General features: G+C 53.6%; 2 protein-coding genes across 2 annotated transcripts in view; one reads left to right on the top strand and one right to left on the bottom strand.

Moving 5' to 3' along the window:
• Fam71e1 (family with sequence similarity 71 member E1) overlaps positions 1-3,164 on the top strand; it is a 9,110-nt gene extending 5,946 nt beyond the window's left edge. The window contains exon 4 of the mRNA XM_029569354.1: positions 3,052-3,164. Within this exon, the coding sequence (XP_029425214.1) occupies positions 3,052-3,093 (42 nt within the window). The 3' untranslated portion in view covers positions 3,094-3,164. The remainder of the gene's footprint in view (positions 1-3,051) is intronic.
• The window catches only part of Mybpc2 (myosin binding protein C, fast type), a 25,820-nt gene extending 279 nt beyond the window's left edge, over positions 1-25,541 (bottom strand). The window contains exons 1-27 of the mRNA XM_008845148.1: positions 25,450-25,541; positions 23,894-23,971; positions 23,309-23,395; positions 22,761-22,909; positions 22,301-22,418; positions 21,143-21,191; positions 20,935-20,994; positions 17,796-17,989; positions 17,021-17,153; positions 15,909-16,033; positions 15,718-15,823; positions 14,936-15,108; positions 13,915-14,080; positions 11,896-12,002; positions 11,313-11,342; positions 10,695-10,834; positions 10,260-10,419; positions 10,062-10,166; positions 8,190-8,378; positions 7,380-7,514; positions 5,729-5,896; positions 5,504-5,592; positions 4,665-4,860; positions 3,953-4,092; positions 3,570-3,729; positions 3,338-3,474; positions 1,680-1,866 (exon numbers count right to left, since the gene is read on the bottom strand). Coding sequence (XP_008843370.1) covers positions 1,680-1,866; positions 3,338-3,474; positions 3,570-3,729; positions 3,953-4,092; positions 4,665-4,860; positions 5,504-5,592; positions 5,729-5,896; positions 7,380-7,514; positions 8,190-8,378; positions 10,062-10,166; positions 10,260-10,419; positions 10,695-10,834; positions 11,313-11,342; positions 11,896-12,002; positions 13,915-14,080; positions 14,936-15,108; positions 15,718-15,823; positions 15,909-16,033; positions 17,021-17,153; positions 17,796-17,989; positions 20,935-20,994; positions 21,143-21,191; positions 22,301-22,418; positions 22,761-22,909; positions 23,309-23,395; positions 23,894-23,971; positions 25,450-25,468 — 3,400 coding nt within the window. The 5' untranslated portion in view covers positions 25,469-25,541. The remainder of the gene's footprint in view (positions 1-1,679; positions 1,867-3,337; positions 3,475-3,569; positions 3,730-3,952; positions 4,093-4,664; positions 4,861-5,503; positions 5,593-5,728; positions 5,897-7,379; positions 7,515-8,189; positions 8,379-10,061; positions 10,167-10,259; positions 10,420-10,694; positions 10,835-11,312; positions 11,343-11,895; positions 12,003-13,914; positions 14,081-14,935; positions 15,109-15,717; positions 15,824-15,908; positions 16,034-17,020; positions 17,154-17,795; positions 17,990-20,934; positions 20,995-21,142; positions 21,192-22,300; positions 22,419-22,760; positions 22,910-23,308; positions 23,396-23,893; positions 23,972-25,449) is intronic.

Below are 25,541 nucleotides of genomic sequence, written 5' to 3'. Positions count from 1 at the left end.
CACTGGTGGCATTTCATGTGTTCTCATTCCCTTCCTCCCTCTCCTCTCCCTCAGCAGGGTCTCATGTAGCCCACGGTGCCCTCAAACAGGCCACATAGCTGAGGATGACCTTGAACTCCTGATCCTCCTGCCTCCACCTCCCTAGTTCCTGGGATGACAGGCGTGCATCACTGCACCTGATTTACATGGTGCTGAGGGTGGAGCCCAGGACTTGGTGCATGCTAGGCAAGCGCTCTACCAACTGAGCCGCATCCCAGTCCTCACCTTTTTCCAAGAGTCTCATGTAGCCCAGGTCGGCATCCAGCTGATGGCTTTGAGTTCCTGCTTATGCCTAAATTCTAGGATTACAGCTATGTGCAGCCATTCCCAGCCTTTTATCTCTACTATGTTTGTTTGTTTGTTTTGGGTGTTTTTGAGACAGGGTCTCACTATGTAGCTCTAGCTGACCTGGAACTCACTATGTAGATCAGGCTGGCCTTGAACTCACAGAGATCCATCTGCCTCTGCCTCCAGGGTGCTGGGATTAAAGGTGTGCACCACCACACCTGACCTATTTTTTTTAGTTAATAAATTATATGTGTGCACCTGTGTGAATATTTGTGCACATGAGTGAATTTATATACACCACATGCGTACAGGGGCCAGAAGAGGGTGTCAGGTCCCCTGGAGCTGGAGTTACAGGTGAGCCATTATGTGGGTTCTGGGAACGGAATCCCAGTCCTCTTTATAAGCAGTAACTGCTGAGCCATCTCTCCAGCCCTCTTTTTTTGTTTTGTATTTTGAGACAGGGTCTCCCTGGCCTGAATCTCCCTATGTAGACCAGGCTGGCCTCAATCCACCTGCCTCTGCCCACCCCACCCCCAAGTGCTGGGAATTAAAGGCATGTGCTTGTAAAGCTTACTTTGTAATTTTGACAAGGCCTTAGTGTGTAGCTCAGGCTGGCTTCAAATTCCTGATTCTCCTGCCTCAGCTTTCCGAGTGCTGGGATGACAGGTGTGCACACACACCACAGTCTAATGCCATTTTAAACCCTATACTGGGCTGTTCTGAGAAGCCGCTGGCAGCCAGCAATCCATGGGCTGCTGCAGTTTGGGGGTGCCTCTGAGCTGAGTTAGTCATCAGAAAGGGACCTCAGGAAAGTGGGCAGGCCAGGCCAGAGGCATGGTGATGCACAGAACAGCCACTCTGGCTGGGAAAGCACCTGGGACCCTGGGAATGGGGCAGCAGCCACTCCTGTTTGAGGGGCTGGGAAGACCGTGGCTGCGCTGAAAGACCTGGGTCGCCCTTGATCGTTTAATGGACTATGGCCCAAACTTAGGTGAGCAAGAGTGTTCCCAGCGGAGGGCTCCACACACGCGAAGACCCCGAGTAGAAGAAAACGTGTGATCAACAGTATCGCGTGGCTGGAACACTGCGTGGAGAAAGATGGGGACTCCAGGCTGGAGTTGAGCTGGGGGCGGGGTTGACACACAAGACCCTGAGTTCCAGAAGAGATCCAGGCGTTCTGGGGAGTTGGGGGTGGGGAGGCCAACTCAACTCAGAATCCCCACCCCCAACTCCCCAGAACGCCTGGGCTGGTGATCTCCAACCCCAGGGCCTTTTTGTGGCCCCCACCTTCCTGCCTGGGGCACCTGAGTCAGTTTTCCACGGGCCTGTCCAAGAGTCAGCCCTCTCCTCACCTCGCACTTCCAGCTTGCACTCTGCCAGGGCCTCCCCCAGCTCGTTAATGGCGCGGCAGGAGTAAGTCCCCGTGTCGGAGGGCGAGGGTCGGCGGATGTTCAGTGTCAGGATGCCCTGGTAGTTGGTTATGAGGAACTTGGGGTCTTCATGGAGTTCCATCTTGTTCTTCATCCATACCACCTTCGGCTGGAGAGAGGACCGAGAGAGGAGGCCGACTCAGAGAGGCTGCCCCAGACGGGGGTTAGTGACCCTTGGTTTCTTCCAAAGGAGGGTGACCCCTCCTGCACAGGGGAGACGAGAGGGCTTTTCCCTGCTCTCCGAATAAAGACCACAGCATGGGGACCCAATTTGGCCACCATTACCCCCTTTGTCCTTCACTCTAGCCACACCCATGGGGCACTGTTGCTGAACAGTCCTTCCAGGATTCTGGTGCTGCCTGTTCCCTCTTCCCACACTGCTCTTCCTGGGTCTCCTAACGCATGTGCCTGTCACCCACTTACCATGCCATTGCCAGACAGGAATGCCCTTTTACTGTTATCACAACTGCCTGCATTTCTCTGCCATCCTTACCACTGTTTATAGTTTTATATTATCATGTGACCTTAGATCAGTGTCCTTCCCACAACACATTGCCTCATCCACAAAGCACATACGAGGGAGGGGAAATAGTCACGAAGGATGTTATTCAGGATGTGGATGAATGAAAGAGCTGAGAAAAATGAAGCAATTAGCAGTGTGGATGGATGGATGGACAAATAAACAGCCAGGTCTGGAGGTGCACGCCTGTCATCCCTGTGCTCAGAACATGAAGGCAGGAGGATCAAGAGTTAGGGTTGTCATCTACACAGTGAGTTCAAGGCCAGCCTGGGCATACAGGCCCTGCCTAAAAGAGGGAAAAAATGGATGGGGGCTGGAGAGACGGATCAGTGGTTAAGAGCACTGGCTGCTCTTGCAGTGGACCAGGTTCAGGTCCCAGCACTCACATGGTGGCTAACAACCATCTGTAACTCCAGTTCCAGGGATCTGGTGCCCTCTTCTGGCCTTTACAGGCACCAGGCACACAGGTGGCACACTTACATGCAGACAAAACAAAAATAAATCCAGAGAGAGAGAGAGAGAAGGGGAACTAATCAATGCAGGAAAACTAGAGTCTGGACCAAATGTTCACAAACCTTTGTAGAAAGAGACACAGGGTAAATATCTCAGGATCCGCCTCCTCCAAGACCTCTCCTAAAGCTACCCTGCTACTGTTATGTGGAAGCATCAGGGACCAGGAGTGATAATGGCTCCTGTGCCGATAATACTTTATTGAGAAAAACAAGTAGCCGGCCTATTTGACCCACAAACATAATCTGCTTGGTTCTGGTCTAGGTGGGTACCCTGGAGCTCAAGGCCACAAGCCTGGAGAACTAAGTGGAACAGCAAGACCTCAGGGAGTTCCTGGAGGCCAACATGCCCACCTGAAGGTTTTCTAGGGAGTGGCTGCCCTCAGACCACTGTGCCTAGGCTGTGCCTGGTGGCCATGAGAGAAAACAGGAAGATAGGGACTGTCTGTGCTGGGGTCTGTGGAGGAAATTCCCGGGGCCTGGGGCAGCATGCTGCTGGTTTCCCTCGAGAGCCTCCACACAGGACACAGATCTGGACCCCGCCCTGGCACCTTCGGGTGGCCTCGGACCGCACAGTTGAGAGCTGCAGTGTATCCTGCCACCACGACACGGTCTATCAGTGGTGTCAGGAACTGTGGGGCTGACCGGAAGTCATGTTCCTTGTATTCCAGTGGTTTCAGGGTGATGCCTGGGGAGGGAGATACCTGTAAGCTGGACCCCAGCCTGGTGCCACCAGCCTGGAATCCCATCAGAGGGGCGTCGGGGTGGATCCCAGCACTGCACCTGTCTTGAGGATGCGTGCAGTGTTTTTGGAGACACCAGGAGAGTCGCTGAGGCCACAGATGTTCTCGCTGAACACACGAAAATAGTACTCGTTGCCCACGATGAGATCGGAAATGGTACAGCTGGTGTGACGGTTGTGTTCATAGACATTGAACCACTCCTAGAATAGGGACAGTGAGGGATGGGGCAGGGGGCACACAGGAGGGCTGGGTAGGAGAAAGCCCTGTATCATTCACACCGCCCATTATCAACCTCCCAGCCTCCTCACCCCAGGCTTCCCAGCTGTAGAATGGGGATCTCAGCTCTGCATTACCAGGACTACCTGTGTGTCCCATGTCCCCCATGCCCCCCCCCGCGTCTTCCACAATCCCCCCTTCCTCTACCATGGTCTTCTTATCCGCTTTCTGGACGAAGTAGCCAGTGACCTCACTATTTCCATCATCCTTGGGTGGCTGCCACTCCAACAGCGCGTTGGTGCCCCACACTTCCTTCACCATCACGTTCTCCGCAGGCCCTGCCTTTTCTGGAAGGAGGGTTGAGGGTTCCACACCAGCTGAAGTTCCCTGATAGCTGGCTCTGCCCCTCCCTTTTCTGATTACTCTTCCTCCTCTCCCTCTCCTCCTCTTCCTCTTCTCCTCCCTCTCCTCCTCCTCCTCTTCCTCCCCTTCCCCTCCTTCTCATTCTAACAGGGTCCCATGCAGCCCAGACTGGCCTCAAATTCACTTTATGGCCCAGAATGACCTTAAACTTTTCATCTTCCTTTGCCCACCTCCTGAGTGCTGAGAACGCAGGTGTGCGCCACCACACAGAGCTCGTGTAGTCCTGGGGGTGCAGCCCAGGGCTTCACACATGCTAGGCCAGCACTCTATCAACTGAGTCATCCCCAACCCTGTGGCTCAGCTTTCAAGGTTCCAAACCTCTGTCCTTCCCTCCTCCCCTCCTGGGCTACACGCCTCCCTCCTCCCCTCCTGGGCTACACGCCTCCCTCCTCCCTGCCCATCCTCTACCCCCACATGCCCTATCTTTCCTCTCCTTCCCTAACCCTAACCCTCCACCTGCTCCCTGACACTGGTCCCCGCTCTGCCCAGCACACACCCACGACCCGGATGCGGATGGTGGCTGTGTCCTTCATGTTCTCAATCTGCACACTCAGCTCGTATTCCCCAGAGTCAGAGCGGGCCGCCTGGCGCACAAAGAACACGGTGTCGAAGTCGCTGGTCCTCACGTTCACGCGGGAGGTGTCTAGGGGCGCCCCACCCTTCGTCCACACCACCTGGGGCCGGGGCTTGCCCTGGAAGAGAGGACAGTGAGGAGAGAAGGCTCTGCAGGACGGTCTGGCTGCCTGAACTGCTCCGGCCCTGACCTCACCAGACTCTAGCCTTGACCCCAGTCCTGGCTCTGATCCCAACCCAACACTACCCATGACCCAAATTCTGATCCTAATCCTGACCCTGACCTTGACCCTGATCTTCATCCAATTCTGGCCCAGGCCCTGACTCTCACCCCAACTCTAGGTGACTCTGACACTGATCCTCACCCAACTCTAGCCCTGGCCCTGACCCCACCCAACTCTGGCCTTGACCCCAATCCTGACCCTAATGTTCACCTGACTATGGCCCTGGCCTTGACCCATATTCAGGCATTGACTCTTACCCTGACCCTGATCCTGGTCCTGACCTCTCTGTCCCTAATCCTCACCCTGACCCCGACCCTGACCCTGACCCTGACCCCAGTCCTGACCTCTCACTCTGTCCCTAATCCTCACCCTGACCCTGACCCTGACCCTGACCCTAGTCCTGATCCTGACCTGAGCCTCACCCCTGGCCCTGATTTAGTCCCAACTCTGGCCTTTTCCCTGACCCCAGCCCCAACCCTCACCCTGGCCCTGACCCTGACCCCAGACTGGACCCCAACCCCGACCCCAGCTGGAGTACCTGGAAGGGGATCACGAGGTTGAGGGCCTCCCCCACTTTTCGGATGTAGGTCTGGCGCAGGTGGCGGGGCAGACGGATCTTGGGTTGCTCTGAGGGAGTGAACACAGAGGGGCTCAGCACTGGCCTAGGGCCACTGGAGGGGCATGAGGTCATCTGGAAAGACCCTCGTGGAAGGATGCTGAATGTGGCTTCAAGGAGGGCTGTCAGGGACCAGGGGTCACTCACCCACAATCTCCCGGATTGTAACCGGCTGAAGCAAGGTAGCCGGTTCACTGCGCCCTGCAATGTTGACCCCAACGATGCGGAAGAGAATCCTGGCTCCCGTTGGGAGATCCTTCACAGTGAAGCCACACCGCTCCACGGGCTCCTTGTTAGCAGGGACCCATTCCTCAGCTGCATAGAGGAGCCACATGTGGATGGGTCACCCTCAGAACCTCTGCACCCCCTCCTGTCCCCTCAATAACCGCAGCCCCACTGAAGTGCAGGCTCTAGGAAGACCACCACAATGCCAAGCATTCGTGGGGACAATGCTGAGGGTCACAGGCCACAACATGGAGACATCGCACACACCGCAACACTGTGGCCCCATTTCAGGGACAAGGAAATGGGCTCAGCAAGGTTAATAAGCTGTCTAAAGTCACACAACTTGGGCACAGTGCAAGAAAAGGTGGGGTCAGGGATGAGGAAGGAGATGCTAGGGAGATATGGGAAAGCAGGAAGCTGACGAGGTACACCATCACTACTGTGTGTGGCCCGATGTGGCCATCACAGTGCCTAATCAACATGAAGGATGTAAATCGGATATGCCCCTCAAGGCCACATGGACACGGGCAGTTCAGGGGTGCTGCGGCTGTTTGACATTAAGGTGGGGCGGGCAGAGTTGGGGTGACATCCGGCCTGCCGAGTAGGGGTTGTGTGGGAGAAGCTGGGACTCAGCCCCATGGCAGGCAGCATGCGAGGGTGTATGTGAGACTGTGGGGGGGGTACTCAGATATGTATGGGTTTGTGTGATATTGTGTGAGTGTGTGCATTGTGCAGGAGTGTGTGATCATGTCTGTGAGTGTTAACGTGTGTCATTGTCATATGTATGTGGGGATATGTACTCAGATATGTGTGGGTTTCTGTGTTATGTGGGCATGTGCAGGAGTGCGTGATCGTGTCTGTGAGTGTGTGTGTGTGGATATGTCGTGCATATGTATGTGGGGACGTGTATACGGATATGTGTGGGTTTGCGTGTATGTGCAGAAGCATGTGATCATGTCTGTGAGCATGCATGTGTGTATGTGTCATTGTGCATATGTGTATGAGTGCTGTGAGTGTTTGAGTTTGTGTGATTGAGTGTGTGTGTGCGTGAGCAAGTGAATGGGTATTTGAAATGGAGTACTTGGGTGCTTCCATAAGTGTGTGTGTGTCCTGTGTGTGTATGCGTGTGTGTCTGAATGTGTATGTGATGGATTTGTGAGTGTGTGTATTCGTTCATTTGGGAGCTAGTGGAAGTGTGTGTGCACACCAGCATGCGCGTGTGAATATATTTGGAGTGTGTGGATGTGTGTAGCACAGGTGGACGGTCGGGGGATGAGAGGTGACACGCAGATGGGTGGGAAATCAATATGAAAACGAGAGAGGAAGGGAGGAAGGGGAATAGAAAGAACTAAAGAGGATCGGAGGGGCAGGGTGAATGGACAGAGGCTCTAGGGTGGGTACAGGGAAGGAGGGCAGACAAATGAAGCCTTTCCAGTATGGAGAATGGAAGGAGAGGCACGCTGCTGGGAGGGGTCTGGTGCACCCCAGGCACTGAGCCAGCTGTGTCCCCTGAGCAGCCCTGGGTCATGCCCTGGCCGGACCCCACCCATCAGTGCGGCTGAGTACCACTCACAGCCCTCCAGACAGTACTCCACCAGGTAGCCATCAATGCCGCCTGCGCCGATCCGGTCCGGGGGCCTCCACTTGAGCGTGGTGGTGGTGTCGGTCACGTCCTCCACGGTGAGATGCTGGGGTGCACTTGTGGGAGCTAGAGGGACCAGAGAGAGTGAAGGACCAGAGGTCAGCAAGAGAGGGCATGGGTCCAGAGCCCAGGCAGGGATCACTGCGGGGCGCCAGAGGTCAGTAAGCAAGGAAGGACACAAAGGGAGATTTAAAACGTAGTATGGAACCAGGCACCGAGGCTCACGCCTACCCGCCCCACATTTGGAAGGCAGAGGTGAATTACTACAATTCCAGGCCTGAGAGCTTGTCTAAGAAAGAGGGAGAGGCAGGAACTGTAGCTCAGAGAAAGAACGCCTACCCAGAATCCCCCAGTGAGGGGCTGGGGTGTGGCTCAGTGGTGGAGCTCCTTCCTGCCTAGAATCCCCCAGTGAGTGCTGGTGGGGTGGGGGCGTCCTGGGCTCTATCTCCAACACCAAATAATTAATAATAATAATTAATAATAATAAACAGCCAGACGTGGTGGTGCACGCCTTTAATCCCAGCACTCTAGAGACAGAGGCAGGTGGATCTCTCTGAATTCAAGGCCAGCCTGGTTTACATAGTGAGTTCCAGGACAACTGGTCTCAAAAAGACCAAAAAAAAAATAATACAAAGATGTTCCACTTTCTGTGAGTCAAAGGCCAGGCATGGGGTTGGAGACAGATGTGGGGCAAAGTGGGTAGCAGACGCTGGGGGAGGGAAAGGGAGAGGGTGGCTGTACCAATGGGCATGAAGGGCTTGGTGTTCATGCTGGGCTGAGAAACACCGATGGCATTGACAGCGAAGACGCGCATCTCGTAGAGGACACCCTCAATCATCTTGGTGGACTCGTACGTGGTCTCCGTGAAGACCTCGAAGTTCAGCTTCATCCAGCGCTGGGAGCCCTTCTTCTTCCGCTCCATCAGGTATCCTGCATGCCCCAGGCAGATGGGGGTGGAGGTCACGGTGAGGGGAGGTCACACAGAAAGGATCATACCACCTACATCAACCTGACCCTCAGTGCCAAAGCCTTCCAGGGGCTGCTATCATGGCCTTGGAAATCAAGAGGTCAGGGGGTCCCAGAAAACCCCAGGCTACAGAGCCAAAGTGAGATTTATTTCGAGGTCACTGGGGAACAAGGGATGATGGTAACATTTAATGGTTTCAGAAGGTATAGAGCATGGAAACCCAGAGCTGGAAGTGTTCTGTTCCTGTTGGCTTGATACTCAGGGGCTGAGGGCCATTGCACAAATTCAAGGCCAGGCAGGGCTACAGAGTGAGTCCTTATCTCAAAAATAAAGAGAGGGCCTGGTGTGGTGCTGCAGGCCTTTTAATCCAGCATTTGGGAGGCAGAGGCAGATGCATCTGTGAGTTCAAGGCCAGCCTGGTCTACATACAAAGTTCCAGGTCAGTCAGGGCTGCATAGTGTGACCTCGTCTCAAATAGGAGGAGGAGGAGTTGGAGGAAGAGGAGGAGGAGGAGGAAGGGGAGGAGGAAGAGGAAGAAAGAGGAGGAGGAGGAAGTCATCGCCAGATGCAGTGCCCTGGGCTTGTAATCCAAGCACTGGGAACATGGAGACAGCAAAGTCTCTAGGGCTCACTGGCAGCAGCCTAGCTAATCACTGAACTCCAGGCTCAGGGAGAGGCCCTGTCTCAAAAGATTGGGTTAAAATATGGCGACTGGGGCACTGGCTGCTCTGGCAGAGAACTAGGATTCAGTTCCCAGAACCCACATGGAGGCTAACAACTGTCTATAACTTCTCCAGTTCCAGGGTATCTGACACCCTCTACTGGCTTCCACAGGCATTGCACCCATGTAATGCACTTACATACATGCAGGCAAAACACTCATACACATAAAATAAATCATATTTAAAAATAAGGTGGAGAGTAGTAAAGACACCCAGCTTTGACCTCTGAGCTACACACACACACACACGTGTGCACACAGACACAGAGACAGGTACACACACAGACATGCACACACACACGCACATATGCACACACATGCACACAGACATGTGTGTACACAGACATACACACAGACAGATACACACACACAGAAACAGGCATATGACATACACACCGACAGGCACACACACAGACACTCACACACAGAGACAGGCACACAGACACAGACACATTGGCATGCACACAGACACAGAGACAGACACACAGACACACACAGACAGGAACACACATGGCACACATACACATGGCACACACAGACAAGCACACAGACAGGCATGCAGACACATATGCACATAGACACACAAAAGCACACATAGTACACATACAGACACACACAGACAGATACACATATACACAGATACAGATATATACATAGACACAGGCACACAGACACACACATATTCACAGAGACACACAGAGACACACATACAATATACATACAGACACAATACATATACACAGACAGATACATGTATACACACAGATACAGATATATACCCACAGGCACACGCATACACACACACTTATGCACACACACAAAGATACAAACCCAGGTCCCACGGGAGACCCACAGAGAAGCCAGGGACTCGGGTTAAAGAGCAGTCAGAGGGCAGGGTTGTGTGGACACGCATGTGGCCACTCACCGGTGACCGGCTGTCCCCCGTCATACTTCGGTGGTTCCCAGACCAGAATGGCCCAGTCCTCACCAACAGAGGTGACACGTACAGCCTCCGGAGGGTCAGGGACATCTGGGGAGGGTGGTGACAATGAGAGTCAGGAGACACCCTTGGTGACCTCGGGGAGCCACCCCACTGGTCATCCCTCCTTGACCCTCTGCTCACCCACAACACGCAAGAAGATGGAAGCCACGTCCTCTCCCACAGGGTTGGTAACTTTGATCGTGTAGCGGCCCTCGTCTGAGCGCTCTGCGCTCTCAATCACAAAGCTGCTGCAGTCCGGCCTCTGCTCAATGTGTGTCCTGCCCTCAGTGGCTGTGAACACCTGGACACAACGGGCTGAGTGGGTTACTGAAGATGGGGATGGACTGCTCAATTCTTAACTAGCTGTTTGAAAAGCTCAATGAAGGGAGAGTCCATCATATGCTGGGCCCCCAGGACATGGCTGACCAACACAATTTCATCCTCAGAGCCCCACACAGAAGGAAGCCTTGTTCTTACTTCATACAAGATGAACCTGAAGCTCAGACAGGAAGAGCAACTGACCTGCAGTCACCCAGCAGAGCCAAGAAGGAGAAAACCTCAGGGTCTGAAACCTACCTCTTCTCCCTTCAACCAAGTGGCAATGGGAGGTGGCTCCCCTGTGACGGCCACATCTAGCCTCAGCTTGTTTCCAGCTACAACCACGATCGAGTTGTCTGAGGTCTTCCCTGAGCAGTCCAGGTGGATCTTTGGGGGTTCTAGAGATGCAGAAGGGACTCTGGGTACCTGGGGCCTGGGTCTCCAAAACCACCACAGGATCCCCAGAGAAGCCAGTGTCCAGGTCTGGACCCCAAAGACCCCAGCCTCCTCCCCCAGACCCAGGAGTCCTCCCCAGCTTCTTCCCTCAGACCCAGGAGTCCAGACCCCAGCCTCCTCCCTCAGACCCAGGAGTCCTCCCCAGCCTCCTCCCTCAGACCCAGGGGTCCAGACCCCAGCCTCCTCCCTCAGACCGAGGGATCCTCCCCAGCCTCCTCCCTCAGACCCAGGGATCCTCCCCAGCCTCCTCCCTCAGACCCAGGGATCATCCCCAACCTCCTCCCTCAGACCCAGGGTCCAGACCCCAGCCTCCTCCCTCAGACCCAGGGATCCTCCCCAACCTCCTCCCTCAGACCCAGGGGTGCAGACCCCAGCCTCCTCCCTCAGACATATGCGTTATACTGGAGCCCTGATCTTTACCTTGCTTAGGTACGTACTCCACCTTGATCTCTGGAGGAGAGGGAGGCAGGATAGTTAGAGCTGCACCTACAGACTCCTGATCCCCGCTCCCTCACAACCCAGAGGTAGAAGGAAGCATCTGTCAGCAACCCAGGACTGGGATCCTGGGGGAGGGACAGACTCATGAGCCATCCTGACTCCCAAGGAACAGGCATCAGCACACGAAGCTCTGTCCACCTTCTCAACTGCCCCCACCCATGGCTCCCACAGACAATTGCTGTCACCTCCATTGCACACCTAGGGACTCTTTTTTTTTTTTTTTGGTCTTTTTGAGACAGAGTCTGTCTCCCTGTAGCCCCAGCTGTCCTGGAACTCACTATGTAGACCGGGCTGGCCTTGCACTCACGGAGATCCACCTGCCTCTGCCTCCCAAGTGCTGGGATTAAAGGCGTGCGCCACTACGCCCGGCAAGGGACTCTTAATTTCTTAACTGACCTGCATTGTACAGCCGGGGACTCGTAAATCTGCAGGGAGACATCTGGGGACACTGGGATCTAGGAGAGAAGGTCACACATCCCCAGGAGAAAAGGGAGGATGTCTGTACCCAGGAAGTTGAGCTTGGCTGAGAGGGACAGAGCGTAGCCATCAGGCACAAATGTATAGTCTCCCTCATCCTCGGGGCGGACATCATCGATCACCAACTTATGGAATCTAGAATCAGAAGGGAAGTGCATGGGATCAGGCCTGGTTACCCCTATACACTTTCCTTAGCACCAACATCAAAAAACGTGTGCGGAGGGCAGAGGTTAACCATGGGCATCTTTCCTCAGGTGCCGTCCACCTTGATTTTTAAAAGATTTATTTCTCTTTATTTTATGCATATGAGTGTATTGTCTGCATGTGTGTAAGTGCACCTGTGTCATACAATGCCCATGGAGATCAGAAGAGGGCATCAGATTACCTGGAACTGGAGTTACAGATGGTTGTTAGCCACCATGTGGGTGCTGGGAACTGAACCTGGTCCCCTGTAAGAACAGCCAGTGCTCTTAAGCTGAGCCATCTCTTCAGCCCCCGTGTTTGGTTTTATGTGAGTGGTGTTAACAAACACATAACATCTATTGCAAAGCATGTGCTGTATGTCAGACATGGTGTTTTAAAACAATGAACAGGACACAGAATCTGTCTTTGAGAACTTCATGACTTAGGAACTTAAATATATTGGGATTGCAACCAGCATGGCTTCTGAGGATTAAGCTGTTTAGAATATAAAAATGTGGCAGTCTTTAGAGAAAGCAGGACCTGGAACTGGAGTTACAGATTGTTGTTAGCTGCCATGTGGGTGCTGGGATTCGAACATGGGTCCTCTGCAAGAGCAGCCAGTTATCTAACTGCTGAACATCTCTCTACCCCCCTGACCCCTTTTGGAGGTAAGGTCTTTCAGTGGGACCACAATCTCCCCCAAGTAAACCAGGCTGGCTGGCCAGCAAGTCCCAGGGATCCATCCACCTGGCTCCACTTCCCTGGACTCATACCACCAGGCTCAGCTTTATGTGGGCGCTGGGGACAGAACACAGGTCCTCGTGCATGACAGGCACTTTACCCCCTGAGCCATCTCCCTAACCTCCCTGGGTGCTGTTTTAATTTGAGGTTTTTTGATGCTCTGGCCTGAGTTTGAATCCCACTTCCTAGCTGTGTGACTTCAGACACACTACTAAACCTCTCTGGGCTATGTTTTTTTGTCTGTAAATAGAGGTAATGATGGGGTTGGAGAGATGGCTCAATAGTTAAGAGCACTGTCTGCTCTTGCAGAGAACCAAGGGTCAGTTCCCAGCACATGGCAGCTAACAACTGTCTGTAGCTCCAGTTCCAGGGGATTTGACACCCTCTTCTGACCTCTTCAGGGATTGCACACGAGCTCACTTACATACATGCAGGCAATACATTCATAAACATTTAAAAATAGAAATAAAATTAAATTTAAAAAATAGAATGCAGGGGCTGGAGAGAGGGTTTAGCAGTTAAGAGCATTGGTGCTCTTGAAGAGGACCCGGGTTCAGTTCCCAGCACCCACATGGTGGCTAATAACCATTCATAACTCCAGTTACGGGAGAGCCAATGCCCTCCTCTGACCTCCATGGGCATTGCATGCAGGCAGTACACTCACACATATAAAATAATCATAATAAATAAAGTATTTCTAAAAGAATAGAATGAGGACATGCTATCTAAGCGCTGTGGTGAAGTGCCTGGCACTCAGCAGATGCTCATATATGGTCCCAGGTGGTCCCTCCCTGTATTATGCATTTGCCGTGAGATCTTACTGGGTCAGCCAGCCCCCAACGAACCCACAGACTCATAATTAAAATGATCATTGTTCTTTTAAACCAGTGAGTTTGTTACACAGCTCTAGCTAACTGATACACCTAACCAACCTGTTGACTCAGTTAAAACAACTCTTGTTCTAAACCAGTGAGTTTGTTACACAGCTCTAGCTAACTGATACACCTAACAACCTGTGGACTCAGTTAAAACAACCCTTGTTCTAAACCAGTGAGTTTGTTACACAGCTATAACTTACTACTAATGTCCTACAAAACCCATCATTTCATCAGCTTTGTCTTACCTGCCCACATGGGAGATGGTGATCCTCTTGCTGGGTCGTACTTCTACCCCGTTCTTGTACCACTTGCCTGTCACCTTCTCATCAGATACCTCACACTTGAACATGGCCTGTTCTGAGGCCTTCACTGTCAGGTCCGCAATGTCCTGCAGGACCTCTAGCTGTTTCTCTGGATGAAGAGAAAAGAGGGTGAGGCACTCACTACTCTAGTCAGGATATAAGCACCAATGAACACCCACTATGTTCTGACCTTCATCACTCCAATCAGGATACTACTGAGTACCCACTGTGTGCTAACCCTTACACTCTAGTCAGAACACAAACACCAAGGGCAGCCACGTGCTAACCCTCACACTCCAGTCAGAACACAAGCACCAGGAGCACCCACTATGTGCTAACCCTCACACTCCAGTCAGAACACAAGCACCAGGAGCACCCACTGTGTGCTGAGTGCTGTTCTATAATCATGAAAAACTCCAAAGCCACTTGTTGCCTGTGGAGCATCACATTGCAGCAGGGAACAGTGGACAGGAAATGCTGTGAACAGAGGTGAGGTGGTCTGACCAAGGTGGCATGGACTCCACAGAGGATGCTAAGAGCTTCCCAGGAACAGTGTGCAGAAGCTCCAAGGTGGGCTGGGGTGTGGCTCAGTGGTGGAGCCCCTGCCTAGGATCCCCCAGTGAGGGGCTGGGGTGTGGCTCAGGGGTAGAGCCTAAAATCCCCCAGTGAGGGGCTGGGGTGTGGCTCAGTGGTAGAGCCCCTGCCTAGAATCCCCCAGTGAGGGGCTGGAGTGTGGTTCAGTTCATAATGTTTTATATAACAGTGGAACAGTGTGCAAACCAGGGCCCTGTGAAGGATCCTGTCGACCAGACTACAGACCTTGCTCAGTGCTCTGTGTGGGGAAGGAGGTGTGGGTGGTGAGTGGGACAAATGTGAGGAGGTTGCACCAGGTGAAGGCAGTAGAAGAAGCACTAAGATCCGAGGCCTGAGCAACTTCATTCCGCCTTCCTGCAGGAAGCCTTACCTTCCACAATGAGCTCCGCCTCACACTGGCCACCATTGGTTATGACCTGATAGCGGCCCCCATCCTCCTGTGACACATCCGAGTAGATGAGGATGTGACGCTTCCCATCCTTCTTGAAGCGGTAGCGTGCCTTGTAGGAGTCCTCCCGTGTCAGCTCCACACCGTCTTTCATCCTGGGTGGGAAAATGATGCATCAGTGGATAGTAGGTGGAGAGATGGATGGTGGATGGATGGATGGATGGATGGATGGATGATGGATGATGGGAGGATGATGGGAGGGTGATGGATGGATGATGGATGGATGGATGATGGATGGATGATGGATGAGAGTATGCATGATGGGAGGATGATGGATGGATGATGGGTGGATGGAAGATGAATGGATGGGTGAATGATGGATAGATAATGGATTATGGATAATGGAGGTATGATGGTGGATGACAGATGGGTGAATGATGGATGGAAATGCATGGGTGAAGTAGGGGATGGATGGATGGACAATAGATGCATGGATAGACACACAGATAGATGGGTCAAAAGGCAGATAACTGGCTGGTAGGTAAATTAACAATTAACTCAACCACAGGGATCAGGAAAAGATCCTGAAGATCTTGGCTAGAGATCAGAAGTTCTCCAATGGTGAGGTCATATAAAAAAAAACGACTGAGGTCTCAAGTGCCTCCTGAGGGAAGGTCAGAGTCTCCAGGGAAGTTTTGGTTCCCACAGAGACCATAAGAACCCATAGGCACCTATGCTCAGCTCAGGAGCCAAAGCTCACTCACCACATGACCTGTGCTCCCTCTTCAGACACCTCTACTGCCATTTCCACTCGATCACCCACGAACACCTGCTGGTCCTCCAGTGGGGTCACAATCAGGACTGGAGGCTCTGTGTGGTGGGGCAAGGAAGCCAGAGGCATCAGGACCTTGTCCACTCTCCCTTCCCCAGGTTTGGACTGGAGAGGCAGCCTCACCTTTGACAAAAAGCTCGGTGAAGCATTTCTCGTCTTTGACTGCCACCTCGTATGCAGCATCATCTGCCAGCGTGCACTTGTTGATGGTGAGAATTCTCTTCTTCCCCACATTCTCAAACACATACCTAGTGTGAGAGCACAGCCTCAGCCCAGGCACTGAGCACCAGCGCAGTCCCAGGTCAGAATGACCAACCGTCCTCCAAGCCAGTCTCTCTCTATCTAGGAGTCCATGGATGGAAGGGGATAGATGGTCTAATTCTGAGCATGGTGTGGTGGTGCATGTATTTAATCCCAGCACTCAGGAGGCAGAGGCAGGTGGATCTCTGTGAGTTCGAGGCCAGCCTGGTCTACATAGTGAGTTCCAGGCCTGTAACTTGGGCTACAGGGAGACCCTGTCTCAAAAAGACAGAAAGAAAAGAACGAAAGAACAAAAGAGAAAGAAAGAAAGAAAGAAAGAAAGAAAGAAAGAAAGAAAGAAAAAAAGAGGAAGGAAGGAAGGTCTAATGCCTTTTTCCCTGAATCTTTATGAGAGACAGGAGAGAGAGAGAGAGAGAGAGAGAGAGAGAGAGAGAGAGAGAGGAGAGGAGAGAGAGAGAGGAGAGAGAGGAGAGAGCAATCAGAGGATATGTGGGAGTTCTCTCCTTTCCCCATGTGGATCCCAGGGATTGAACTCAGGTTGTCAGGCTTGGTGGCTTTTACCCACCAAGCCATCTTCCCAGCTCACAGAGGGTCTAATTTCTATTATTTAAATAACCAAGCCAAACTGGCCATGGTGGCTCACCTCTGTCATTCCAGCATTCAGGAGGCTGAGGCAGGAGGATTGCCATGAGGTCCAGTCCAGCCTGGGCTACAGAGAGAGACCTTTTCTCCCCAAAACAAAATACTATGCCCTTAATCACAGCACTTGAGAGGCAGAAGCAGGTGGAGGTCTGTGAGTTTGAGGTCAGCCTAGTCTACATGGTGGGTTTTAGGCCAGCTAGGTCTACGTAATGAACCCTGAAGCTCCTTCTCAAAAAGAATGTTCTAATGTCCATTATAAAATACACAACCAAAGGGAAAGGTTGGGCCCCATTCTTTCTCTGGGTGTTCTCTTTGGATCACCCTACACTTACTTGCTGCTTGGCTTGATCTCCTGGCCATTCTTGAACCACTTGAGAGGAAGATCTGGATCACTGATTTCCACCACCAACTTAATTTTGTTTCCCCTGTCTACTTGATAGGCTGGGTCAAGCTTCTTTGTGAAGGCTGAGGATAGAGAGACGGCCAAGGAAGGGAGAGAGGACAGAGGGATGGAGAGAGGACCAGGGGATGGAGAGAGGACAGGGAGACGGAGAGAGGACAGAGGGATGGAGAGAGGACCAGGGGAGGGAGAGAGGACAGGGAGATGGAGAGAGGACCAGGGGATGGAGAGAGGACAGGGAGACGGAGAGAGGACAGAGGGATGGAGAGAGGACCAGGGGATGGAGAGAGGACAGGGAGATGGAGAGAGGACCAGGGGATGGAGAGAGGACAGGGAGATGGAGAGAGGACCAGGGGATGGAGAGAGGACAGGGGGATGGAGAGAGGACCAGGGGATGGAGAGAGTACAGGGGGATGGACCGAGGACAGAGGGATGGAGAGAGGACAGGGGGGTGGATGGATGGCTAGAAGAGTTCCTCGCTGCCCTGGTCATCCCCAGAGGAGCTGGTCTTCTTCCCAGACTCGGACTCTCCAAGGTCAAGTCTATAGGCTCCCTCTTGACCTAGAGACTGTTGCGAGTGAGACTCAACAATTCCTCAGATTGGGACCTCCAAAGCCAGGGTCCAGAGTGCAGATGGACCCACAGTGCAACCCCCCAGTGTTGGAGGTCTCTAGGACAATCCCTATCCACCTTGGGCCGGTGCTGACCTGCACTCTTCTTGACCTCGACCTTGGCCTTTTTGAGCCGCTTCAGCATGCCCCGCAGGTCGGTGATGCCGTACTGGAAGGCGATCTTCTCATACTCGCTCTTCTTGGCCCCTTTTAGCAGCTCCCAGATCTCCGGGGGAATGCCCAAGTCATCGTCATCTTTTTTCTTCTTCCTTTCCTCTTCGACAACCTCCCTGAGGAGGGGGCAGACAAGGCCACCAGGAGTGCGGCGAGGCTGCCTTCCACCTCCCTGGCTTGTTTGCTGTGTGATTCACCAGCTACTCTGCACTTGTATTTTTCACGTGGGTCACTGCCCAGCATCTTCCTTCCCTCCCTCCCTCCACCCATTCATCTATCCATTTCCCAATTATCCAGCCCTCATCCATCCATCCACCCATCTATCCATACATCTATGCATCCAACGACCCATTTAGTCATCTGTCCATCGATCCACCCACCTATCTATTCATCTATTCCTTCGCCTTCTCACTACCCCCCTGTCCTCTCTCCATCCCCCGGTCCTCTCTCCATCCCCCTCTCCTCTCTCCATCCCCTGGTCCTCTCTCCATCCCCTGGTCCTTTCTCCATCCCCTGGTCCTCTCTTCATCCCCTGGTCCTCTCTCCATCCCCCTGTCCTCTCTCCCTTCCTTGGCTGTCTCTCTATCCTCAGCCTTCACAAAGAAGCTTGACCCAGCCTATCAAGTAGACAGGGGAAACAAGATCAAGTTGGTAGTGGAGATCAGTAATCCAGACCTTTCTCTCATCCACCCACCACCCACCCATCCATGCATGCATGCATCCATCTATCCACCTATCTATTAATCTACCCATCCACCCACCAACCATCCATCCATGCATCCACAGTTCATGCATACATACATCCAACAATGCACCCATCCACGTATACATACATCCATGCATTCATCCATCCACTACCCATCCACCTATCCATTCATGCATCCATCTGCCCCCCACCCATCTGTGCATCCATCCCACCCACCCACCATCCATCTATGCATCCATATCCTCCTCCAGCAAAATGTATTGATCACCTTCTTTTCCACCCATTTCCAACATCGACATCAATATCTCTTCCTTCTTCTAAACTTTGTCTCGGCTCCCACCTCCCTCAGGAGGAAGCACTAGCTCCTCAGCTTGACTGACCTGACCTCGCCCTGCCCACCACCTTTCCAACATGACGCTCAATCATGCAAACCAAGCTTCGTGCCCTGTCTTTAGTACTCCAAGGTCATTGTTGTCTCCTAGGGTCTTTGCCACCTCTCAGCCTCTTATGTCTCTACCTTCTTACCCCTTCCCGTCCTCTAAACCCTAGTGCTAGAGCTTTCTCCTCTGTGAGACATCCCCTGTCCTCCAAGGCAGCAACCTGCTCTGCCCCTGAGTTCTGGCCCTGGTCTCTTAGGTCCTTGCAGACACTTCTTCTGACCTCATCAGTTGTCTCCTTTGTTCCCCTGTCTTTGGACCTGACATAGCTTCCCAAGTCATTGAGAGTTGCGGCAGGACCCAGTGTTCTGTGCCTCAGGCTTGGTTCGGCACCTGGTGGATAGATGGTCTCACAAGATGCATGGGGCAAGAGGGAAGGAAGGTATGCGTGAATCATCGTTGGGAACAAGGAAGTGTGGGACAGAGGGTTGATGTGTGGGTGAATGTGGGGACATGAATACTGGATTGATGTGAGAGCAGCGGGTGATGGTTGGGCACATGCCTGCATGGGTAGGCTGGTTGGAAACAGCCGGGCAGGCATTTTGGTCATAGGTGGACATGAGATGGTCAAGCCCATGGATGGTGGGTGGGAGATCCCTTGAGGAATAGATTAGTAAGTGGAACTCTCCAGGAGCAGGTGATGGGAGTGCAACAGGGATGTGAAGGAGGAACTGAGGCCCAAAGCACGGTGGGTCCCCAAGAGAGAATACCCATTCTGGAGAACCACAGGAAATAGCTACAACCCAACTGTGTGTGTGTGTGTGTGTGTGTGTGTGTGTGTACATGCGTGTATGTGCCATGCCATGTGTATAGTAGAATCAGAGGACAATTTTCAGAAGTCAGTTCTTCCCTTCTACCATGTGGTTCCAGGAACTGAACCCAGGTCATCAGGCTTGGCGGCAAGCACCTTTACTCACTGCACCATCTCCCTGCCCCACCTTAGTTTTTGAAGCAGGGTCTCTCACTGAACCTGGACCTCACTGATTGGCCTAGGTGGGCTGGTCAGCAAGCTCAAGCGATCTTCCACATCCAGCTTTTACAAGGGTGCTGGGGATCTGAACTCTGGTTCTTACACTTGCACGGAAAGCACTTTACCCACTGAAGCATGTCCCCAGCCTCAGTCAAATCATTTTTACTAAATCAACCTCAAATAGCTCATTTAGCAGAAAGCTTTGGGGTGGTGTGTGGGCAGTGAAGACAGAGGACGCAGGCTGGATGGGTGCATTTGTGAGCCGGTGGCTGAATGTGGGACCATTGGGTGTGGTCAGAGAGATAGACATGGGTACAGATGAAGACAGACAGGAAGGTGGATGGATGTAAGGAGGGATAGACAGGTGCTCCATTGGTGGAGAGAGTGGATGGGTGGAGGGAGGGTGAATGGGTGAGTTCACAAATGGGTTTCTGGATGTAATGGTGATTCAGTGCCCAACACCCACGTTGGGTGGGTCACAAGCCCCTGTAACTCCAGCTCCAGGAAATCTGATGCACTCTTCTTTGTAAGCAATTGCACTCACCACACACACACACACACACACACTCATTCACACACTCACACACACTCATTCACCGCACACACACTCACACTCATTCACCACACACACTCATTCACACACACTCACACTCATTCACACACTCACACACATTCATTCACCACACACACACACTCATTCACGGCATACACACTTATTCACTACACACACTCATTCACACACACTCAACACACTCACATTCACACACACACACTCACTCACACACACACACTCATTCACCGTACACAGAAAGAAAGGGAGAGAGGGAGGGAGGGAGGGAGACAGAGAAAGAAGAAAACCAGGGAGGGCTATAAGGAGAAGTGGGGTATTGGGGCTTCACCCATTACCCTCCTCCCCATGGCCCCACCCCCTTTCTATGCCAACCTCACCTCTTCTTCAACAAACCGCTGAAATCCAGTTCACCCGCATCTTCTGACTTCCCATCACCCCTGAGGCCATTAAGAGGGGGTGTGAGACTCACTGAGATCCATTCCAGGGGCCCCACTCCCTGCCCCCAGTATATCTGCCTCCCAAGGAAAAGCCTCTTTTGCTTCTCAGCACCAGGAGGTGCCTGTCCAGGGGCCCAGGGACACTCACGAGCGCTTGAAACTCTCCAGGCTCTGTCCTGAGGAGTCCTGCTGGGGCGCTGGGACAGGAGATAGGGAAGGGAAGGAGAAGCAAAGACCATGTTTGGGCATGCACAGCCTCTCTGGTACCCTTTCCCTGTCTTTTGGGTCAACATGCCCTGTCTCCAAACCTAGACAGTCATATTGACTTTGGGGGTGTTTTTTTGTTTGTTTCGGTTTTTGTTTGTTTTCATTTTGAGACAAGGTCTCCCTGTAGTTGGCCTGGAACTCGCTAAATAGACCAAGCTGGCCTCAGTCTCGCAGAGATCCACCTGCCTCTGCCTCTTGAGTGCTGGGATGATAGGCGTGTGCCATCATGGGGGGCACAGCCCTTGCTCCTTGGGACCCCCACTTCTCGGCACCCCTTACCCAGCAGCCTTCACTTCCCTGTGAACTGGCAGATCCTGCTTCATCAATTTCAGGCCCCCATATATTGTGAGCTGCAGATCCCCTCCCCCAGGCTGATACCTTGGGGGAATTCCTGCACGTGCCCCTAAATCTGCCTGACTTTGCTTCCTCTGATGCACCCCATCCTGAATGGGTACACCCAGGTTCTATGAGGCCAAAGTCTCTGGCTCCCCAAACCTTCAGCCTACTTAAACCTGGAAGCCACTCACCTCCTGAGACTTTGCGTGCTGCACCCCAACATGCTGAACCACACTTACATCCCTGAGTCCCCCAACTTATTTACATTTATTTTATGTGCATATTTGTCTGCATATGTGTGTGTGTGTGTGCGCACGCGCACCCGCGTGTGCGGACACCACGTACATGTAGCACAGGCAGAGGCTGTAAGAGGGCGTTAGATCCCCTGGACTGCAGTTACAGACAGTTCTTAGTCACCGTGTGGGTGCTGGAAACTGAACCCTGGTCTTCTGGAAAAGTAGCCAATGCTCCTAACTGGTGAGCCAGCTCTCCAATCCCTCTCCCCAAGTCTGGAACCCCCTGACCAGAATCCAGACTCCAGACTCCTTCCTCCTAGAACCTGGGACTGCCTGGCCTCCACAGCTGTACACCTCTCTGTGCTGAGCTGGTGCATGCACTCCCAGCTTGGCCTGGACTCTCCCAGCCCTCCCACCTCCCTGCCAGCACCCTGCCCCTCGCCAGCTCCCCGCCCCTGCCAGCGCACCCTCCACATCCACGTTGAACGGGCAGCTATCGCAGACGTCCTTGGCTTTGACCTCCAGGCGGTAATCCCCACGGTCCCCTAGGACCACCTTCCCAATGTGCATCTCCACCGTGTACACCTGGGGGCGTGGCCAGGGGCGGCGTGCCTGTGATGCTTACAGTAGTGGCCAAGTCTCCACCTTGCCCCACAGCACAGGCCATGGAGATCCAGCAAGGGGCCCCAGCCTGTGCCAGCTGGTCCCCTGTGCCTCCTGGGAGACACATGATGACTCCTTGAAGCCTTTGGGACACATGGCTGCGCCCACTGCTCAGCTCTAGCCAGAGCAGTCCCAGGCCAGCCGACCCCAGCCACCATCCAGGGGACCCGAGCTTCCTCTAGGGAACCCCAGACCTCCATGATGCCTCTTGGCGTCTCACCCCACCCAACTCAGTGACTCAGCCTCCTCCAGCGGGATCCTCACATTGCTGGCCAAGTCGTGGGACTCCTTGAAGGCGAAGCGGGCTCCGCTTTTGCTGCTGAGCTCCTGCCACTTTCCCTTGAACCATTTGATGGTTGGCTTGCCGGGGAGCTCCTTCCCGTTTACCTTGGCCACGATCACTGCGTCCTTCCCTGGGGGGTTGTGGGAGGGGGAGAAACCCAGGCTCTCAAGAGGGCTGCTCAAGACGCAGCCCTCCTCCCTCAGACCGAGGAGTCCTTCCCCAGCCCCCTCCCTCAGAATTAAAAGTCTTCCCTGGTTTCTTCCTCAGACCCAGGAGTCCTCCCCAGCCTCCTCCCTCAAACCCAGGGGTCCTCCCCAGCCTCCTCCCTCAGACCCAGGAGTCCTCCCCAGCCTCCTCCTTCAGACCTAAAGGTCTTCCCCCAGCCTCTTACCTCCGATCCATGGGACTCAGACCCCAGCTTCTTTCCTCAGATCCAGGGTCCTCCCCAGCCTCCTTCCTTAGACCCAAAGGTCCTCCCCCAACCTCCTCCTCAGACCTGGGGTCCAGTCTGTTCTCCCCAGGTGCTTACCGGTCTCCACTGACACGGAGTCTGGCTTTTTCAGGAACATACCCGTGGGCTCCTCTGCAGTTGGGGACTGGTCCTCAGGTGGGGCCTCTGATCAAGAGACAGGGTTAGGGTGTCAGGGGTTGTCTGAGGGGCAGAGGACCTCTTTGGTAAGAGCTCTGGAGCCAATGAGAAACCCTCTGCTCCAAAGACAGACTGTAGATGTAACTTGGGTTTTGACTCAGTGGCTGTATGACCTTGACTAGGCTCCCTCAGCCCTTGGGCCTCAGTTTCCCCATCTGTGGATTAGCAGATCTTAGGCAAGGTGATCCTGAAAGGACTTTGGAGTAAATATAGAGTGGGCTTCCGGAGCTGGGCTGCAGTTGCAGTCACTGATGAAGTCAGGAATGGAGCTTAGAGCAGCGCTCAGGACCAGGCCTGGGGCACCAGGGAACCATGTAGGGCTGTGAGCAGGACAGGGCTGTTCAGTTCTGACCCTGCGTTGGGATGACTACAGGAAAGAGGCCAGGAAAGGGTAGGAGCAACCAGCAGAGAGCCCAGGAGAGACAGAACGCCATTTAGAGGCATCCCAGGGAAGGGGCATCTCACCTTTGGGGGGCTCTGCAGGAACCTGCTTAGGGGGTGCTTCCTTGGGGGCATCCTTGCCTTTGGGGGCCTTTTTGGCTGCTGTGATAGAGAAGTTGAGAGTTCAGCCTCCTCCCTCAGACCCAGGAGACCTCCCCAGCCTCCTCCCTCAGACCCAGAGGTCCTCCCCAACCCTCCTCCCTCAGACCCAGAGGTCCTCCCCAGCCCTCCTCCCTCAGACCCAGAGGTCTTCCCCAGCCCTCCTCCCTCAGACCCAGGAGTCCTCCCCAGCCTCCTCCTCAGACCCAGAGGTCCTCCCCAGCCCTCCTCTGGCAGACTCAGGGGTCCTCCCCAATCTCCTCCCTCAGACCCAGGGGTCCTCTCTATCCCCCCCCATCCAGGAGTCTAGACCCCAGCTCCCTCAGAACAGGGATGGAGACCCAATCTCCTACCTCAGATGGAAGTAGGTGTGGTGGGGTGCAGACCCCCATTTCAATGTAAGTTCATTATAACCCTGATTCTGGAATCAGGTTTCTGCCACCGTCCTCCCCCCCCCCCCCGCTTAGCCACACCCTGGTCTCCAGACACCAGGCCTGACCTTTCAGATTTGGGGTATAATTAGCACTCCCCTGGGCTGGAAACCGGACACTGGTGCTGAGCACAGCAGTGTCCCACATGGTGCTGGTCTCTGGCCCGTGGGGCACAGCCTGTGCATGGGAGCTGGTCCCCACCCCTCAGCCTGGTTCAACTGACCACAGGGAACCAGCATTCTGGAGGAAGGTGACCCCCAGGTCTTGTGTGTAGTGCCTACTTCCTCATAAAGACAAACCCCATACACAGACTGCCTGGGTCCCTTGAACAAGGTCCCCAAACTGCCCATGGAGAAAGACTGGATTGCTGGGCATGCCTCTTCCTCAGGTGCAAGGCCCTGAGTTCCATGCCCAACCTCAGGAAAGAGGAAGAGACTGGCCCCATAATGCCTACACAGGGAAGCCCCAATTCTCACAGTAAGGGGGGTTCTCTTTATACTGAAAATTCCCATCTCCATGCAGATGAGCCCCACCTGTACCAGCAGAGGTGCCCACGATTTAGACAACCCCAATCCTCACTCAGTAAGGATGTCAACCCTCTTGAAGAGGACCTCATCCCCCACTGAGACCCGTGCACACACAAGAGTCCATCTACAACAAGAAAAGGGGACCCCAAGCCTGACACAGTGGGGTACACCTGCATCCCAACAATTCAGAGGCAGGAAGACCAGGAGTTCCAAGCCAGCCTGGGCTACAGCGTGAGTCTGAGGCCAGCCTGGGCTACATAAGATCCTGTCTTAAGAAAAATTATAAGCAGACAATTGTAATTTCCATCAGAATCAGAGCTCCTCAACCCACAGAGGAGGGGGCTCTCCACCATACACAGATATGAGACTCCCACTGCCCCACACAAGACAGGAAACCTGCTCACATGGAAGGAGCCCGCACTCTGCCCTATGTAGGAACAAGCCCAGAATCCCTTTCTTCTCATAGAGTAAACACCCCATTCTCCCCAACCCGCCCTCCCTAGGAAGGGGTCTGGTTCTCCACCTGGTTTAGCCTCAGGCATGTCGGCAACCTCCTCCTGTTCCTGGACCACAGTGCCTCTGGCCAGGCCCTAGGTGGGGACAGGTGGGTCCCCA

This window comes from Nannospalax galili, unplaced genomic scaffold (genome assembly GCF_000622305.1).
Source record: "Nannospalax galili isolate Female #2095 unplaced genomic scaffold, S.galili_v1.0 scaffold960, whole genome shotgun sequence".
Classification (NCBI taxonomy): Eukaryota; Metazoa; Chordata; class Mammalia; order Rodentia; family Spalacidae; genus Nannospalax; species Nannospalax galili.
The sequence above is the reverse complement of the archived record's forward strand: the minus strand, read 5'-3'. Positions and strand labels throughout refer to the sequence as shown.